Below are 18,603 nucleotides of genomic sequence, written 5' to 3'. Positions count from 1 at the left end.
GGCATACGTTTTCAGTTGAGAAAGAGGTACCGCTGGGGGAGCGGGACTACCCCTGTCACATGGTCTGTTTGTCTATGACTGTCTGTCTGTGAGCGACGAGACACTTGCTGTCACGTGATTCAGAAACTCTTCAGGCGACTTCGGCGTATAAAACAGGTAATGTATCCGTGTCTGTACGATGTGTTGTTTTCTGAGAAATCATAAACAAAGTTGCAAGTTATAGTATCCTAGCCAACTGTTGGCTAAAAGTCTAAACAAATCGGCGTAGTGCAGTCATTTATATGGGGGCTACTTATAGAAATGAGAGTGAGTAAATTAGAAGTTCACTCGCTGCCTAAGAGAGAATTCAACAGCCGTGCAGGCTACCGTGTATAACTCGCAGAGTACCCTGTTCAAAGGCACATTTTTTGTCTTGCCCATTCACTCTCTGGCACAAATACACAATCCGTGTCTCAAGGCTTAAAAATCATTATTTAACCTTTCTCCTCCCCTTCATCTACACTGATATGAAGTGAATTTAATAAGGGATCATAACTTTCACCTGGTTTATGTAATGGAAAGAGCAGGTGTTCTTAATGTTTTGTACATTATTGTATATTAAGAGTAACTATCTTGGGGGGAGAAAAAAACGTTTTATGGGAAACCAGATGTTTTAGACTTCAATTTGACTGTTTGTTGCAAAAGTGATCTACTTTTAGTGGTAAATCTAAAAGACCTGGACCTCCCCCAGCCATCCTTGGGTACTTTGCCCCCTCAGTGTCTTGTTTTGCGCGCTTCGTACAAAATAATAACATACAGGATATTTCTAAACTCAGCTCTTTATTAACTAGCTATAACTGGCATGTTCACGTGTCTCCAACCATGATCAACTGAAGATGGCCTCACCACCTGTGTGGTCTTAACCAATCATAGCGCAGTATGATACGGCGGTAAAATGCATACAATTACAATTCAGTATGTTTACACTACGAATATTACACTCAGATTCTTGGGGTGCATGATGCCCCTGGGCTACTGTGTGTGTGTGTGTGTGTGTGTGTGTGTGTGTGTGTGTGTGTGTGTGTGTGTGTCAAATTGCTTTAGTCATGTCTGTGAAGGTGGAGTGTGTGGTGAAAGAGCGGTGTGAGATTGGAGAAGGGCCGGTGTGGGAGGAGAAAGAAGGAACTCTGCTCTTTGTGGACATATCAGGACAGAAGATCCACCGCTGGAACCCAGCAACCAAACAGAAAGAGACAGTGGCCACAGGTAAACCAATCAGAAAGGCAGCTGTGACCCTGGGTGAACATGTCATAACCTCTAAGGTTCAGTAAAAATATTTTTCTTTGAACTTCTATTTTGTAGATCCAGTTTGTTCTTCATACGGGTTGTTTGGGCTCTGAGGTAGCAACAGCACACCTTATACTCCTGTCATGTTCTGTATTTGTATTTTTACAACCCTCCCTGTTTCCAACTCCCCCCGTCCCTCTCCCTGCTCCTCACCTTTTCCCTCTCTTCTCTTCCTCCAATCCCCACTCCTCCCCCCAGAGAAGTTTGTGGGCTGTGCGGTCCCCCGACGGTCTGGAGGCTATGTGATCGGAGAGGGACGGAGTTTTGGAGCGCTGGACTGGGAGTCCAAGTCCATCTCCACCATCGCTGTCATCGATGAAGACAAACCCAACAACCGCTTTAATGACGGCAAGGTGGACCCTGCTGGACGCCTCTTTGCAGGTAGAGATTGATAGATCAATTAATTTGACAATCCATTAATCCATCAACCTCTCTTCTACCGCATCTGTTTTGTGTTCCATGTAAATGTTCTGTTAACTGTGTTCTGTCAGGTACCATGGCGATAGAGGAACGTCCTACAGTTCTAGAGCTGAAGCAGGGTTCTCTGTTCTCCCTGAACAAGGACCACATTGTAGTCAAACATTTCAATCAGGTGACACATAAGGGTGGAAGTGGAATGTTCTCAATGATCGTTTCTAGCATAAACAGTTAAGTGTTAGTGTGAGATAAACAGTACCAAAGACTAATCCTATAAGGTATTAGATGAGTAGAGACTGAAGCTATCATTTATGTTGCTATTTTTATTATTTGACCAGGTGGACATCTCAAACGGTCTGGACTGGTCTCTGGACCACAAAACCTTCTACTACATAGACAGCCTCACCTACACTGTGGAAGCTTTCAACTATGACATCAACACCGGGAGTATCAGTGAGGGACACACACACACACACACACACACACATAAACCTTGTACTACATCGACAGCCGTGTGTGTGTGTGTAGGTAATCGGCGGATGGTGTATAAGATGGACGAGGGGGAGGGGATTCCTGATGGCATGTGTATTGACGCAGACGGTAGACTCTGGGTCGCCTGTTACAGTGGAGGCAGAGTGATACAGATTGACCCACAGACAGGTGTGTGTGTACATGCCTACATGTGTCAGTGCGTAACAGTCACAGTATATTGTAATATGAAGGTAAAAACCACCAATCTCTCCCTCTGCTGCCTCCCTCTCTCATTTCTCCCTCTCCATCTTCCCTCCCCCTCTTCTCAGGGGTGCGTTTGCAGACAGTGAAGCTACCGGTGGATAAGACAACATCATGTTGTTTCGGGGGTAGAGACTATTCAGACCTGTACGTGACCTCAGCCTGTAAGGGAATGGATGAGGCAGACATGGCCAAGCAACCGCAGGCAGGATGTGTCTTTAGGGTACGTGTGTGTCAGTGGAGGCTCCTCGGAGGAGGAAGGGGAGGACCATCCTACGCAGTAAATTTCAGAAAATAAAAAAAAGTGAAACATTAAAAAAGTTATCCTTTTTAGATAAAACTATACTGAATGTATTCACATTGTAATGGTCTACAGTAGCCTGAACAGCACTCTGTGGTAGCACCATGGTGTAGCCAGAGGACAGCTATTTTCTATCCCCCTCTAAGTACATTGACTTCAATACAAAACCTAGGAGACTCATGGTTCGCACCCCCTTTCATAATCATGACGACTTCCAGAGGACCTCCAACATATCAGAGTTCTTGCAGCAAGAACTGACATGTTGTCCACCCAGTCAAAGGATCAGAGAATGAATCTAGTACTGAAAGCATAAGCTACAGCTAGCTAGCACTGCAGTGCATGAAATGTGGGGAGTAGTTGACTCAAAGAGAGAGAAAGACTATAATTGAACAGTTTTTAACAAATTAATTACTTAAAAATTTGAGAAGCATCAGAGAGAAAGAGGGAGAGAGAGAGCTGTTGTAGGCATATTTCATTGTAATTTTTCACTTTCACTTACCTAATTTAGACTACTCAAACATCTGGCTAGTAGTTTAGTAGCCTAAATCTATTGGTTGCAATGAGCTGGGCAAATGGAATATGAATGACAGTCATCCAATATGCTGTATTAGAAATAAGGCCATGCTCATAAATATAAAATATATTCCTCCCTCATCTGAAACGGCACCGACCACCACTGGGGTGGGTTTTATTCAGCCTGTGTTTTATTCTCCTTGCAGATCACAGGCCTGGGTGCAAAGGGCATTCCTGCCAATTCATTCACTGGATGAGTGACACAACGGAAACACTGAAAACCGGCCCTTATCAATCATTCCATGATGATCAACCAGTAACTCGGATGCACAACTGAACTGCGCCCACTGACCACTAATCTCACAAATAAAATAATGTGACTTTATGATTTTAAGCAAAACTCAACATGCCTCAGTTATAGTTACTGTACTTCATGTATTAGTAGGCTATTGTATATCTTCTGTCCAATAAAAAAGCTACAATTGATAGGTAGTTTGTATGAGGACTCTTATTTTGACAATTCTCACTGTTATGCCATTGCTACCCGACGTCACGTTTTTTTTCTTGGGGTAACTGGAATGTCCCCTTCCTGCTGAAGAGAATGCGGAAGCAAGAATAGGACCAAATGGGAAAGGGCATTTTCATCTCTTTCTAGTCACAGACCCGGGTGAAATCCAACATATCTACAGCATTGTAACTGTGGTCCTGCTACATTCCGCTCGCTGTTTACAAGCTATCATCAATAGTAGATATCAATAGGTGGTGGAAATGGAGCGCGGAGACGCATCGTCCACTAACGAAGACTGGATGTCTCAACTGCCAGAGGAACTGTGGGGTACACCGCTTTGGGACCTGGCGATACCCGGTGAGAATGAACTTAATAATGTCGAGTGATAGCCTACTGTTATCCTTTTTATTTCGATTACAAAAAGAGTTTGATATAGAATAGAGTTTAGAGCACAAGCTATTGTAACGACCCTGGGTTTATAAGCACGGATATTGACTCTGCCACTTGAATATGCTTTTGGGGCACAGTCGATTGGCGCTGGACTTCGGGCTAGAAGGATGAGGGTCCGAGACCTGTTCCCTGCCTGTTTCATTACACTATGTTTATATGGGACTAGCCTAGAGAAAACATTTGTCACGAGTTTCATTAGAGGAAGTCAGCCTGTTTTTTCAAACCTATTCCGTCCCTTTCCTTGATGTCATATGACTGCGCTTTTGTGTCTTTCTTTTTGTCTCTGCTTGCAGGGAGTCATGACAGCATGAGTTACTGCCTGGATACACACTCTCCTGTCTTGGGTTCTGAGTCGTTCATGCTGCAGTTTCTGGATCGACTGGCACCCTGCATTGTACGCCCCTGTGTCTACCGCTGGGCCACCACACAGGCAGGTTTCACACACATGTTGGTTTTCCTATCCTTGTGGGGACTAAACTATTGATTCCCATTCAAAATCCTATTTTCCCCAACCCTAACCCCTAATTGTAACTGTAACCCTAAACCTAACTCCTAACCTGAAAATAGCCTTTTTTCCTTGTGGGGACTGGTGAAATGTCCCTTGTTTTTTTCCCTTGTTTTACTATCCTTGTGAGCACTTCTGGTCCCCACAAGGATAATAAAACCAAAAAAACACACACCAAACACACAACACACAAACACACTGCAGACAGAGAACTGTGTGTGTGTATTATTAATATTATATACAATCTAAGTTAGAGATTGTCCCTGTCCTTTTCTCCCATAGGCGTGGAGTATTCCTGATCAGTTGGATGCTGGAATCCGGTTCTTCGATCTACGGATCGCCCATAAAAACATTAAAAATACATTCAACACACAAGACATGTTAAAAACACACAACACAGATGACACGCTGTATTTTGCACACGCGATTTATACGCTACAGACTGTAAAGGTATGGTATAGTAAACACACATGCCATTCTGGTGTGTGAATCTTCTGTACTCAATGTGAGAGCATATGCACTAGAAATATTATTCACAATCCATTGTGTGTGTGTGTGTGTGTGTGTGTGTGTGTGTGTGTGTGTGTGTGTGTGTGTGTGTGTGTGTGTGTGTGTGTGTGTGTGTGTGTGTGTGGAGGCCCTGTCAACCATGGCTGTGTGGTTGGAGCAGCACCAGAAGGAGGTAGTGATCCTGTCCTGTTCCCACTTCTACCTGCTGACGGACTCTGAGCACCAGGCCCTGGTCTGCTACATCACTCAGCTGTTTAAAGACAAACTCTGCCCCCCACAGGTACAGGATAGACAAGACCCCACTACTGCCTGTCTCAGTCAGGGTTGGGGTCAGTTCAGTTTTCAGGAAGTGGTGCCAGTTTCCGGTCAAATCACATTTATTTATACAGCCCTTTGTACATCAGCTGATATCTCAAAGTGCTGTACAGAAACCCAGCCTAAAACCCCAAACAGCAAGCAATGCAGGTGTAGAAGCACGGTGAGTTCATGTTTTCAGGAAGTGGTGTTAGTTGGGGTCAGTTAAGTTTTCAGGAAGTGAAGTGTCCATTGTTTTCTGTGTTTTATTGGCATGAAAGGTGAATGAACTCTCGTGTGTGTGTGTATAGGAGACTCCCTATCTGAGCCAGTGCTGGGATCTGGGGCAGCAGGTCATCATTTCGTACGACGATGAGACGATTCTTCACCAACACAAGGAACTGTGGCCTAAGATCCCTTACTGGTACGCTCTGTGTGTGGGACTCTGTGTGTGTGGGACTCTGTGTGTGTGGGACTCTGTGTGTGGGACTCTGTGTGTGGGACTCTGTGTGTGGGACTCTGTGTGGATGTGTGTTAAACCTATAACCTTTACAGGTACGCTGACTCGGCAGACCCCAAAGAGGTCATTTCTTACCTGGAGGAGCGGCAGAAGGCCCAAGGAAGAGCAGGTTTGTTTGTTTGTGTGTGTGTGTGTGTGTGTGTGTGTGTGTGTGCGCGCGCGCGCGTGGGCTTGCGTGTCCTTTGATTGACAGCTGACCTCTTTGATTGACAGCTGACCTCTTTGATTGACAGCTGACCTCTTTGATTGACAGCTCATTTCTTCACCTCGGGGCTGAACCTAACGGAGGACACTGCTGTGGTGGTCTGCAACCCCTGTCTGACGATGAGGAAGTTAACGATGAAGAGTTTCTCCCTGCTGCTGGACTGGGTGGAAAAGCAGACTCCTGGACCGAACCAGACCGCTGTCAACATCATCTGTGGAGACTTTGTGGGTCTGAACCACTTTGCCTCTGTGGTTATCGGGCTCAATAAGAAACTGCTGAAGACAGAGAGCCACAGATGACTCACAAGGGATGGAATGAGAAAGAGACCGACAGATAAACATGCACAGAATCCCAAATGGCTTCTAGCTCCTTCTCCCTATGCAGTTGTGGAGATCTGAGAGGTTTGGTTAGGTGTAATCAACATGGTACTCTGATACACTAGATCAGGTGTGTCAAACTCATTCCATGGAGGGCCTACTGCCTGTGGGTTTTTTGTTTTTCCTTTCATTTAGACCTAGACAACCAGGTGAGGGGAGTTCCTTACTAATTTGGGAGGAGCAAAAACCCACAGACACTCGGCCCTTCGTGGAATGAGTTTGACACGTGCACTACTAGATCATATGAATGAGTGACACGTGCACTACTAGATCATGTGAATGAGTGACACGTGCACTACTAGATCATGTGAATGAGTTTGACACGTGCACTACTAGATCATGTGAATGAGTTTGACACGTGCACTACTAGATCATGTGAATGAGTTTGACACGTGCACTACTAGATCATGTGAATGAGTTTGACACGTGCACTACTAGATCATGTGAATGAGTTTGACACGTGCACTACTAGATCATGTGAATGAGTGACACGTGCACTACTAGATCATGTGAATGAGTTTGACACGTGCACTACTAGATCATGTGAATGAGTTTGACACGTGCACTACTAGATCATGTGAATGAGTTTGACACGTGCACTACTAGATCATGTGAATGAGTTTGACACGTGCACTACTAGATCATGTGAATGAGTTTGACACGTGCACTACTAGATCATGTGAATGAGTTTGACACGTGCACTACTAGATCATGTGAATGAGTTTGACACGTGCACTACTAGATCATGTGAATGAGTTTGACACGTGCACTACTAGATCATGTGAATGAGTTTGACACGTGCACTACTAGATCATGTGAATGAGTTTGACACGTGCACTACTAGATCATGTGAATGAGTTTGACACGTGCACTACTAGATCATATGAATGAGTTCCCATGTTTCCCTATGTCTACCTACAGCACAGGGTGTCAGGTTTACTGTGTTGATAATGAGTATGATGGATACACTGAGAGGTTTTTGCATTCTAAAGTGATGCCACAGGAAAAGTTTCATCAGATGGACAATATCATTTATTTTCTATATGCAAATATACTACATGCAGGGGCAAATACATAAATGTCTATTGAACTTTATCTGTTTGAGGCATCTTTATTTCAAACATCATTAACACCTTGAAATAGTCATGTTTTTAGCAGGTGTGACTTTGTAAAATAAACCACTTCCTCACAGCTGAGAATGACTACCCTGAGAAATAGTCATGTTACAGCAGGTGTGACTTTATAAAATAAACCACTTCCTCACAGCTGAGAATGACTACCCTGAGAAATAGTCATGTTACAGCAGGTGTGACTTTATAAAATAAACCACTTCCTCACAGCTGAGAATGACTACCCTGAGAAATAGTCATGTTACAGCAGGTGTGACTTTATAAAATAAACCACTTCCTCACAGCTGAGAATGACTACCCTGAGAAATAGTCATGTTACAGCAGGTGTGACTTTATAAAATAAACCACTTCCTCACAGCTGAGAATGACTACCCTGAGAAATAGTCATGTTAAGGTGTGACTTTATAAAATAAACCACTTCCTCACAGCTGAGAATGACTACCCTGAGAAATTGTCATGTAAACTGTGTGCTGCCCTCCTGTGTTCAAACAGCAGAAGTGCAGTACAACATGTTGCAGGGACAGATCTGTTGGCACTAGTTTAATGTTCTAGAGGAAACTAAAACAGAAGCTAACAAAAAGGGTGATAAAAGTGTATGGTGAAACAAAATAATACATTTAATCATATAAAAAAAGGAAAAAGCAGAAATGGCAGATCACTGAACAAAAGATCCAGTTCAACTCACCAAACAAGGTGCATAATTAATGCCACACCATTAACTGTAGAAACATGGATACATTGTAGAAAATATAGTGAACACATGTTACATAAACATAGATGTAATTCACAAATGGCACACAGTAAGGCACTTCACTGATACAGACAGACAACTATCAAATGAAGAAAGACGACGGAATATCTAGAAGTTCAAATCTAATTAATGAAATATAATCTAACTCCTTCAAAAGGCAATTATTTCTGAAAAATAAGCAATATAGCAACCTGCTCTAAAGTCTCTATATGGGAAGATCTCAATTGCATACTCCTTGTCTCCTTCTCAAAACAGATTGGAAGAGAAGGTCTGAGGGGAAGGAACTCTGGCTTTCTGATGTAATGGGTTTTGAGAAAGGTACGAGGAGAGAGGACGCGGGGAGTATGTAATTGACACCTTCCCTATGACTTTGGTTTACCTTCTCTTATCACATGCCCCTTCACATCTCCTTCAGCAGAATCCCATAGGGGTGGATGGAGCTCTCCACAATCCTCCTCTCTCCTTTCTCAGATGTGCCATCTTTAACTGGAACAAGCCAGTAGTCAACTCTCTTACAGATCTTCCGTTGGGCTGGGTTGATACGGTTCTGAAGGACTATCCTGTAGGTTTTCCCGTTTGTCTTCGACACAAAGTCTCCAGCGTAGCCGCTGGCTTGGCTGAGGTCAGGAGTGGAGTAGATGCCTCACCCGTAGAGCTGCCTGGCTCCTACTTTATAGTGGGACTGGATGATGCCTTTAGCCCCGTCCTCGCTGGTACCGTGGTATGACACTGGCCACTCCCCGGGGTATGAGTATGTCCGAATCCCTTTTGGACCGAGCCATGTGTTATCTCCGTATTTGTCCAGACCCTTCAACGCGATCCGTTTCCATCCACACGGTCGCTTGTAACTCTCATCGCCTCTCTCAAAACTCTCAGAGTCGGAAACGTTGGTGAAGTCATAATCGAACTTCCTATCAAAGAATTTTGCCTCATCCACAAAGAGTTTGGTGTTGATTACCTTTCTTTTGTCCTGGTGGAAGACAGGCACTGATGTCGAGCATGAGACAGGGCTGAGCCACTGCAGGAGAGAGGGGATGCCCAGGACAGAACCGATGACAAAGCCTTCCACAGTCAGAAGGTTTTCAGGTGTCTTGCCAGGGTTGTTCCTCTGAAAGTCGGACAAGGGCCTCACCGTGGCTCCCAATGCCACTGATAGGGCCTCATAGCGTACACCCTCGTCAAGCATGATTGGTCTGAGAACAGTTGTTAAAAGTGAAAGCCTCTCAAACCAGTAAGGATATGTGTCTGTAGCTGATCGTGGAGCAATCGTTAGCAGCTAACACCTCAAACTTCTCTCAGGCACTCGGTCTGTATTTGTCCATCGTCTTTGCAAACTAACCGAATGGAAAAACCTTCTGGCTACTACAGAAATACTGTCTCCACCCACATGGACAGACTTTCAGTTTCATTTTTAGTCTTGGTAGAATTAGGAAGAACATACCATTGGTCTTCGTCAGGGGACAAGGCTTATAAATAGGAAGTCAATAGCAGACCAGCTGGGACATAACTTGACTCTGAATAGAAAGGAAATCCAGCACACAACATCCTGCACCACAGTTAAGTTGTCTGACTGCAGGAGCCTTCGTCAGGCGGTCATTGCTTGTGTTTCTTTTATAGCCTACTGGACTCATAGGGAGCTAGTCTCTCACATTATTTTGTTGGGAGGAGTGACTCTATGGACTTCCATTGGCTAGCCCTACAATGTAGAAAACAGGACAAATAAAGCAAAACCCTTGAATGAGTAGGTCTATCTCTCTTGGATGTGCTTGGTAGGGTGTTGTTCCTCTGTGTGATTTATATGTAAGGACATTTTCTCACTAGAATCTGCAGTGTTCCAGAAATATTCAAGAGAAAGTCCTCTAACCTGGTCTCACTCTTTGCCTCTTTCCAAGAAACAACTTCTACCTACTGCAAATAAAAGGGGGGCAGGCTATCTGCCGGTACGGACTTGTTGAAATGGGGTCAGGCTATCTGCCGGTACGGACTTGTTGAAATGGGGTCAGGCTATCTGCCGGTACGGACTTGTTGAAATGGGGTCAGGCTATCTGCCGGTACGGACTTGTTGAAATGGGGTCAGGCTATCTGCCGGTACGGACTTGTTGAAATGGGGTCAGGCTATCTGCCGGTACGGACTTGTTGAAATGGGGTCAGGCTATCTGCCGGTAGGACTTGTTGAAATGGGGTCAGGCTATCTGCCGGTACGGACTTGTTGAAATGGGGTCAGGCTATCTGCCGGTACGGACTTGTTGAAATGGGGTCAGGCTATCTGCCGGTACGGACTTGTTGAAATGGGGTCAGGCTATCTGCCGGTACGGACTTGTTGAAATGGGGTCAGGCTATCTGCCGGTACGGACTTGTTGAAATGGGGTCAGGCTATCTGCCGGTACGGACTTGTTGAAATGGGGTCAGGCTATCTGCCGGTACGGACTTGTTGAAATGGGGGGTCAGGCTATCTGCCGGTACGGACTTGTTGAAATGGGGGCAGGCTATCTGCCGGTACGGACTTGTTGAAATGGGGGCAGGCTATCTGCCGGACTTGTTGAAACGGGGTCAGGCGGACTTGTTGAAATGGGGTCAGGCTATCTGCCGGACATGTGGAAAGGGGGCGGACTTGTGTTGAAATGGGGTCAGGCTATCTGCCGGTACGGACTTGTCGAAATGGGTCAGGCTATCTGCCGGTACTGTCGAAATGGGGTCAGGCTATCTGCCGGTAAGGCGACTTGTCGAAATGGGGTCAGGCTATCTGCCGGTACGGACTTGTCGAAATGGGGTCAGGCTATCTGCCGGTACGGACTTGTTGAAATGGGGTCAGGCTATCTGCCGGTACGGACTTGTTGAAATGGGGTCAGGCTATCTGCCGGGACGTGTTGAAAGGGAGGCGGACTTGTGTGAAATGGGGTCAGGCTATCTGCCGGTACGGACGTGTTGAAAGGGGGTCAGGCTATCTGCCGGTACGGACTTGTTGAAAGGGGGTCAGGCTATCTGCCGGTACGGACGTGTGGAAAGGGGGGCAGGCTATCTGCCGGTACGGACGTGTTGAAAGGGGGCAGGCTATCTGCCGGTACGGACGTGTTGAAAGGGGGGCAGGCTATCTGCCGGTACGGACGTGTTGAAAGGGGGTCAGGCTATCTGCCGGTACGGTCGTGTTGAAAGAGGGGCAGGCTATCTGCCAGTACGGACATGTTGGAACAGTTGGAGTGAGTTGAGTAACTTTACCTCAAACCCCCAAAATCTTTTAGTTATGATTTATTTATTTGAACCAAACGTGTAACATTCCTTAGAAAATGATGGCCATGTTAACAAAAATGATTTAACTTGCTAAATAAAAATACAGCTAGGCCCAAGATACGTGTTGATTTGAAACTAGCGTCATTTCCTCTTTAGCCCTTGCCGTGGGTCCCTGCTGTTGCCCACAGATTCTGTGGGCTTGGGTTCGGTGCCAGGACCTCCGGAGCCTCGCCCAGTCTGCTGTCCTGTGCTCCCATAGGTTGGATTCCGGGAGAGCGGAGAGCATCCATTGGAAGAGTATGTGAGGGTGGGGACTGAGGGGGTGGAGCTTTGATTGACAGAAGAACTGTTCTGGGACTCAACTTTAGACTGGAGAGGAGGATGAGATGAACAGAGAGAGAAGGAGAGGAGGATGAGATGAACAGAGAGAGAAGGAGAGGAGGATGAGATGAACAGAGAGAGAAGGAGAGGAGGATGAGATGAACAGAGAGAGAAGGAGAGGAGGATGAGATGAACAGAGAGAGAAGGAGAGGAGGATGAGATGAACAGAGAGAGAAGGAGAGGAGGATGAGATGAACAGAGAGAGAAGGAGAGGAGGATGAGATGAACAGAGAGAGAAGGAAGAGGTGATGGGGAGGAAGGGAGATGTAGAAAATAACATGACAAATAAAATGTATAGATCATTCTGGTGTGTGTACTCACCGGCCTGTTGGCCTGGGCCAGTACCTCTGGGTTTGGTTCACTAAAGTTTGGCACCTCAGAGAAGACCATGCAAAAACTGCAATACAACACAGATCAGTACCTTAACTAAATCTACAACACATTAACATCCAAGTCAACAGTTTGTGTGTCTTACTCTCCTATCTTCTGCAGGTCTCCTCCTCTGCCTGTGTAGAGTGTCAGACAGCCCTTCCACAGGGATGCATAGCTGACGAGAGAGAGAAACAGACAGACGACAGAGAGAGAGACACTGAGCTGCACTTCCAAACCTCCTTTTCAAACGTATGACCATATTAGAGACACATATTTCCCTCAGATTACACAGACCCACAAAGAACTCGAAAACAAATCCAACTTTGATGAAGTCCCATATCTATTGGGTGAAATACCACAGTGTGCAATTACAACAGCAAGATTCCTGTTGCCACAAGAAAAGGTCAAGCAGTGAAGAACAAACATCATTGTAAATACAACCCATATTTATGTTTATTTATGTTCATTTTTTACTTGAACTATTTGCACATCATTACAACAATGTATATTGACATAGTGACATAATTTTCAGAGAGAGAGACAGAACTAGATAGATAGATAGATACCCTCGTGAGAGGCGGAGGATGTCTCCTGGCTGGATGAGTCCACCGACCTCGTCCCACACAGACAGGGTGATGCACCCACTTTTATCAGCCACCTGACAGGAGAGGGAGGTGGAAGAGAGCAATTATCCCACTTTACGGGAGACAGGTAGAAGGTTTGCATGAATGAGAGAGCAGAAAAAGGCAGGATGAGACTGAATGAAGATGGGGGAGAGCAGAAAAGGGCAGGATGAGACTGAATGAAGATGGGGGAGAGCAGAAAAGGGCAGGATGAGACTGAATGAAGATGGGGGAGAGCAGAAAAAGGCAGGATGAGACTGAATGAAGATGGGGGAAGAGCAGAAAAGAGGCAGGATGAGACTGAATGAAGATGGGGGAGAGCAGAAAAGGCAGGATGAGACTGAATGAAGATGGGGGAGAGCAGAAAAAGGCAGGATGAGACTGAATGAAGATGGGGGAGAGCAGAAAAGGGCAGGATGAGACTGAATGAAGAAAGGAAAAGGGCAGGATGAGACTGAATGAAGATGGGGAAGAGCTGAAAAAGGCAGGATGAGACTGAATGAAGATGGGGAGAGCAGAAAAGGGCAGGATGAGACTGAATGAAGATGGGGGAGAGCAGAAAAGGCAGGATGAGACTGAATGAAGATGGGGGAGCAGAAAAAGGCAGGATGAGAATGAGAAAAAGGCAGAAAAAGGCAGATGAATGAAGATGGGGGAGAGCAGATGAATGAAGATGGGGGAGAGCAGAAAAAGGCAGGATGAGACTGAATGAAGATGGGGAGAGCAGAGAGAAAGAAGATGGGGAGAGAGCAAAAGGACTGAATGAAGATGGGGGAAAGCAGAAAAAGGCAGGATGAGACTGAATGAAGATGGGGGAGAGCAGAAAAGGGCAGGATGAGACTGAATGAAGATGGGGGAAGAGCAGAAAAGGGCAGGATGAGACTGAATGAAGATGGGGAAGAAAAGAGGATGAGACAAAGATGGGGGAGAGCAGAAAAGTAGGATGAGACTGAATGAAGATGGGGGAGAGCATATGAGACTGAATGAAGATGGGGGAAAGCAGAAAAAGGCAGGATGAGACTGAATGAAGATGGGGAGAGCAGAAAAAAGGCAGGATGAGACTGAATGAAGATGGGGGGAGAGCAGAAAAAGGCAGGATGAGACTGAATGAAGATGGGGAGAGCAGAAAAAGGCAGGATGAGACAGAATGAAGATGGGGGAGAGCAGAAAAAGGCAGGATGAGACTGAATGAAGATGGGGACTGAGATGGGGGAGAGCAAAAGGGCAGGATGAGACTGAATGAAGATGGGGGAAGAATGAGACTGAGAAGATGGGGGAGAGCAGAAAAAACTCAGGATGAGACTGAATGATGGGGAGAGAGCAGAAAAAGGCAGGATGAGACTGAATGAAGATGGGGGAGAGCAGAAAAGGGCAGGATGAGACTGAATGAAGATTTGAATGAAGATGGGGGAAGAGCCATATGAATGAAGATGGGGGAGATTGGGATGAGACTGAATGAAGATGGGGGAGAGCAGAAAAAGGCAGGATGAGACTGAATGAAGATGGGGGAGAGCAGAAAAAGGCAGGATGAGACAATGAAGATGGGGGACAGAAAAGGGCAGGATGAGACTGAATGAAGATTGAGACTGAATGAAGATGGGGGAGAGCAGAAAAAGGCAGGATGAACTGAATGAAGATGGGGGAGAGCAGAAAAGGCAGGATGAGACTGAATGAAGATGGGGGAGAGCAGAAAAAGGCAGGATGAGACAATGAAGATGGGGGAGAGCAGAAAAAGGGCAGGATGAGACTGAATGAAGATGGGGGAGAGCAGAAAAGGCAGGATGAGACTGAATGAAGATGGGGGAAGAGCAGAAAAAGGCAGGATGAGACTGAATGAAGATGGGGGAGAGCAGAAAAGGGCAGGATGAGACTGAATGAAGATGGGGGAAGAAAAGGCAGGATGAGAAATGAAGATGGGGGAAGAGCAGAAAAAGGCAGGATGAGACTGAATGAAGATGGGGGAAGCAGAAAAGGGCAGGATGAGACTGAATGAAGATGGGGAAGAGCAGAAAAGGGCAGGATGAGACTGAATGAAGATGGGGGGAGAGGCAGGATGAGACTGAATGAAGATGGGGGAGAGCAGAAAAGGCAGGATTTAATGAAGATGGGGGAGAGCTGATTTGGGGGAGAGCAGAAAAAGGCAGGATGAGACTGAATGAATGGGGGAGAGCAGAAAAAGGCAGGATGAGACTGAATGAAGATGGGGAGAGCAGATGAATGAAGATGGGGGAGGCAGAAAAGGGCAGGATGAGACTGAATGAAGATGGGGGAGAGCAGAAAAGGCAGGATGAGACAATGATGGGGGAGACAGAAAAGGGCAGGATGAGACTGAATGAAGATGGGGAGAGCAGAAAAAGGCAGGATGAGACTGAATGAAGATGGGGGAGAGCAGAAAAGGGCAGGATGAGACTGAATGAAGATGGGGGAGAGCAGAAAAGGCAGGATGAGACTGAATGAAGATGGGGGAGAGCAGAAAAAGGCAGGATGAGACTGAATGAAGATGGGGGAGAGACAGAAAAAGGCAGGATGAGACTGAATGAAGATGGGGAGAGCAGAAAAGGCAGGATGAGACTGAATGAAGATGGGGAGAGCAGAAAAAGGCAGGATGAGACTGAATGAAGATGGGGAAGAGCAGAAAAGGCAGGATGAGACTGAATGAAGATGGGGAGAGCAGAAAAGGCAGGATGAGACAATGAAGATGGGGGAGAGCAGAAAAAGGCAGGATGAGACTGAATGAAGATGGGGAGAGAGCAGAAAAGGGCAGGATGAGACTGAATGAAGATGGGGAAGAGCAGAAAAGGGCAGGATGAGACTGAATGAAGATGGGGGAGAGCAGGAAGAAATGAAGATGGGGAAGCCAGAAAAGGGCAGGATGAGACTGAATGAAGATGGGGGGAGAGCAGAAAAGGCAGGATGAGACTGAATGAAGATGGGGGAGAGCAGAAAAAGGCAGGATGAGACTGAATGAAGATGGGGGAGAGCAGAAAAAGGCAGGATGAGACTGAATGAAGATGGGGAGAGCAGAAAAGGCAGGATGAGACTGAATGAAGATGGGGGAGAGCAGAAAAAGGCAGGATGAGACTGAATGAAGATGGGGGAGAGCAGAAAAAGGCAGGATGAGACTGAATGAAGATGGGGGAGAGCAGAAAAGGGCAGGCAGACTGAATGAAGATGGGGAAAAGAGAGCAGAAAAGGGCAGGATGAGACTGAATGAAGATGGGGGAGAGCAGAAAAAGGCAGGATGAGACTGAATGAAGATGAATGGATGGGGAGAGCAGAAAAAGGCAGGATGAGACTGAATGAAGATGGGGGAGAGCAGAAAAGGGCAGGATGAGACTGAATGAAGATGGGGGAAGAGCAGAAAAGGGCAGGATGAGACTGAATGAAGATGGGGGAGAGCAGAAAAAGGCAGGATGAGAATGAATGAAGATGGGGGAGAGCAGAAAAGGCAGGATGAGACTGAATGAAGATGGGGGAGAGCAGAAAAAGGCAGGATGAGACTGAATGAAGATGGGGGGCAGGAGAGACAGAAAAAGGCAGAAAAGATGAGACTGAATGAAGATGGGGGAGAGCAGAAAAGGCAGGATGAGACTGAATGAAGATGGGGGAGCAGAAAAGGCAGGATGAGACTGAATGAAGATGGGGGGAGAGCAGAAAAGGGCAGGATGAGACTGAATGAAGATGGGGGAGAGCAGAAAAAGGCAGGATGAGACTGAATGAAGATGGGGGAGAGCAGAAAAGGCAGGATGAGACTGAATGAAGATGGGGGAATGAGAGAATGAAGATGGGGAGAGCAGAAAAGGGCAGGATGAGACTGAATGAAGATGGGGGAGAGCAGAAAAGGGCAGGATGAGACTGAATGAAGATGAAGATGATGGGGAGAGCAGAAAAGGGCAGGATGAGACTGAATGAAGATGATGGGGGAGAGCAGAAAAGCAGAAAAAGGCAGGATGAGACTGAATGAAGATGGGGGGGAGAGCAGAAAAAGGATGAGACAGGATGAGACTGAATGAAGATGGGGGAGAGCAGAAAAGGCAGGATGAGACTGAATGAAGATGGGGGAGAGCAGAAAAAGGCAGGATGAGACTGAATGAAGATGGGGGAGAGCAGAAAAGGCAGAAAAATGGCAGGATGAGACTGAATGAAGATGGGGGAGAGCAGAAAAGGGCAGGATGAGACTGAATGAAGATGGGGGAGAGCAGAAAAAGGCTGGATGGATGAGACTGAATGAAGATGGGGGTGAGCAGAAAAAGGCAGGATGAGACTGAATGAAGATGGGGGAAGAGCAGAAAAAGGCAGGATGAGACTGAATGAAGATGGGGGAAGAGCAGAAAAAGGCAGGATGAGAATGAATAAAGATGGAGGGGGAATAATGAAAAAATGATCCCCACCTTGCAGGAGCGAACCTCATGCCCATCCTTTGTTTTAGTTACCCTTCCTTCAGGTGGAGGGAAGGAGAGAATGAACAAAGTTTGCATTCATTCATTCATCACCAAATGAAACACAGAATGTTTTTATAAAACAAACATTTTACTGTCATTCACCACTCACCCATTTCCAACACAATAAAGATTAAATTTAAATTCTTCAATCCCAACCTTATGTCTTTTATCAAGAATTGAGCATCGTTTGGCACAATGGCGAACATATTTGATTAAAGTCACTGAAGCGAGAAAGAGAGACAAGTAGTGATGGTGGAAATCGTTCAAATCAGGTTCAAATTAATTTACAGCTGTCAAAATTAGGGAGACGAGAACAACACATGGTTATCAAGGGGGCGTGTTACGTTCAGAGCTCATTCCCCCATAATAAAGCATAAATTCTCCATATAGCTTTTTCGAAATCCAACTAAGCCTATATAAGCAGAAACTGCTTTTGTCGATATATTTGCCGTATGCTTTCTTTAATACAACTGCAAATACTAAAAGCGAACAATCGTCACGAACAGGATTCGAACCTGTGCGGGGAAACCCCATTGGATTTCGAGTCCAACGCCTTAACCTCTCGGCCACCGTGACTGTGCATATTACTGGCTGTAACAATGGTATAGAAACCTCTTTGCGAAATTGGGATATTTGGCTAGGTAGTTTATTGAGAAGCTAGTTACATTAGATAAGTGGTATTGTAAGAGAGCGCTGGTTTCATACTGCATCCTTGCTTTTCTTTGTAGCTATGTATTGTAAATAAACTGAAGGTAAGACCTCTTTTCCTGTCCTGCACTGTAGTTTGCCAAATTGCCACAAGGTGGCGCCTATACGCTGCCGACGAGATGGTGAGGCCAGGGCCACACAGAAATGCACAAAAACAACCAAATCATAGAACATATCAGGGTTCTATAGCTATCTATGTTCAAAAGGTTTATAATGTAATGTTTACAATGTATTGTAAAATATGACAAACATGTGAATAAATATAAATGAAGAACAACAAAAGCAATGAAAAGTTAGTCCTTATCAAAAC

At 45.7% G+C, this 18,603-nt stretch overlaps 3 protein-coding genes and 1 non-coding gene across 7 annotated transcripts; 2 read left to right on the top strand and 2 right to left on the bottom strand.

Annotated features, from left to right (window-relative positions):
• Positions 1-6: 6 nt before the first annotated feature.
• rgn (regucalcin) lies at positions 7-3,775 on the top strand. Of its 3 annotated transcripts, XM_024443697.2 has the most exons (8): positions 8-156; positions 1,084-1,245; positions 1,525-1,707; positions 1,818-1,918; positions 2,082-2,196; positions 2,272-2,403; positions 2,544-2,698; positions 3,496-3,775. In XM_024443697.2, the coding sequence occupies exons 2-8, from the start codon at positions 1,086-1,088 to the stop codon at positions 3,544-3,546; spliced, it is 897 nt and encodes a 298-aa protein (XP_024299465.2). In that variant the 5' UTR covers positions 8-156; positions 1,084-1,085; the 3' UTR covers positions 3,547-3,775. The 3 variants fall into 3 exon arrangements, with proteins under 3 accessions (XP_024299464.2, XP_024299465.2, XP_024299462.2); XM_024443696.2 differs by having other exon boundaries at positions 7-156; positions 2,082-2,403; XM_024443694.2 differs by lacking the exon at positions 8-156 and having other exon boundaries at positions 512-1,245; positions 2,082-2,403.
• A 114-nt stretch (positions 3,776-3,889) lies between these two features.
• On the top strand, positions 3,890-7,186 carry LOC112266310 (PI-PLC X domain-containing protein 1). 2 transcript variants are annotated; one of them, XM_024443699.2, is made up of 7 exons: positions 3,891-4,154; positions 4,541-4,677; positions 5,035-5,202; positions 5,387-5,542; positions 5,868-5,980; positions 6,112-6,185; positions 6,330-7,186. In XM_024443699.2, the coding sequence occupies exons 1-7, from the start codon at positions 4,058-4,060 to the stop codon at positions 6,578-6,580; spliced, it is 996 nt and encodes a 331-aa protein (XP_024299467.1). In that variant the 5' UTR covers positions 3,891-4,057; the 3' UTR covers positions 6,581-7,186. The 2 variants fall into 2 exon arrangements, with proteins under 2 accessions (XP_042175416.1, XP_024299467.1); XM_042319482.1 differs by lacking the exon at positions 5,035-5,202 and having other exon boundaries at positions 3,890-4,154; positions 4,541-4,676; positions 5,386-5,542.
• Positions 7,187-11,770: 4,584 nt separating this feature from the next.
• Positions 11,771-18,344, bottom strand: nabp1b (nucleic acid binding protein 1b). Its single transcript, XM_042319408.1, has 6 exons — positions 17,695-18,344; positions 17,535-17,581; positions 13,087-13,178; positions 12,624-12,695; positions 12,470-12,545; positions 11,771-12,136 (listed from the first exon to the last, which is right to left on the bottom strand). The coding sequence occupies exons 1-6, from the start codon at positions 17,789-17,791 to the stop codon at positions 11,909-11,911; spliced, it is 612 nt and encodes a 203-aa protein (XP_042175342.1). The 5' UTR covers positions 17,792-18,344; the 3' UTR covers positions 11,771-11,908.
• Positions 18,080-18,161, bottom strand: trnas-cga. Its single transcript has one exon. It is a non-coding gene; the product is annotated as a tRNA-Ser (tRNA).
• Positions 18,345-18,603: the final 259 nt, after the last annotated feature.

The sequence above is a fragment of the Oncorhynchus tshawytscha genome, unplaced genomic scaffold (genome assembly GCF_018296145.1).
Source record: "Oncorhynchus tshawytscha isolate Ot180627B unplaced genomic scaffold, Otsh_v2.0 Un_scaffold_4246_pilon_pilon, whole genome shotgun sequence".
NCBI classification, from domain to species: domain Eukaryota; kingdom Metazoa; phylum Chordata; class Actinopteri; order Salmoniformes; family Salmonidae; genus Oncorhynchus; species Oncorhynchus tshawytscha.
The sequence above is the reverse complement of the archived record's forward strand: the minus strand, read 5'-3'. Positions and strand labels throughout refer to the sequence as shown.

Excerpts from the sequence above, each read along its gene's own strand:
- LOC112266310 (XM_024443699.2), top strand. The coding sequence starts at position 4,058 with ATGGAGCGCGGAGACGCATCGTCCACTAACGAAGACTGGATGTCTCAA. Across the intron at positions 5,543-5,867 it reads ACAAACTCTGCCCCCCACAG|GAGACTCCCTATCTGAGCCA; the intron begins GTACAGGATAGA and ends GTGTGTGTATAG. Across the intron at positions 6,186-6,329 it reads GAAGGCCCAAGGAAGAGCAG|CTCATTTCTTCACCTCGGGG; the intron begins GTTTGTTTGTTT and ends TTTGATTGACAG.
- nabp1b (XM_042319408.1), bottom strand. The coding sequence starts at position 17,791 with ATGTTCGCCATTGTGCCAAACGATGCTCAATTCTTGATAAAAGACATA. Across the intron at positions 13,179-17,534 it reads ATGAGGTTCGCTCCTGCAAG|GTGGCTGATAAAAGTGGGTG; the intron begins GTGGGGATCATT and ends CTCTCCTGTCAG. Across the intron at positions 12,546-12,623 it reads GACCTGCAGAAGATAGGAGA|TTTTTGCATGGTCTTCTCTG; the intron begins GTAAGACACACA and ends GTTGTATTGCAG.
- rgn (XM_024443696.2), top strand. The coding sequence starts at position 1,086 with ATGTCTGTGAAGGTGGAGTGTGTGGTGAAAGAGCGGTGTGAGATTGGA. Across the intron at positions 1,246-1,524 it reads GAAAGAGACAGTGGCCACAG|AGAAGTTTGTGGGCTGTGCG; the intron begins GTAAACCAATCA and ends TCCTCCCCCCAG. Across the intron at positions 2,699-3,495 it reads AGGCAGGATGTGTCTTTAGG|ATCACAGGCCTGGGTGCAAA; the intron begins GTACGTGTGTGT and ends TTCTCCTTGCAG.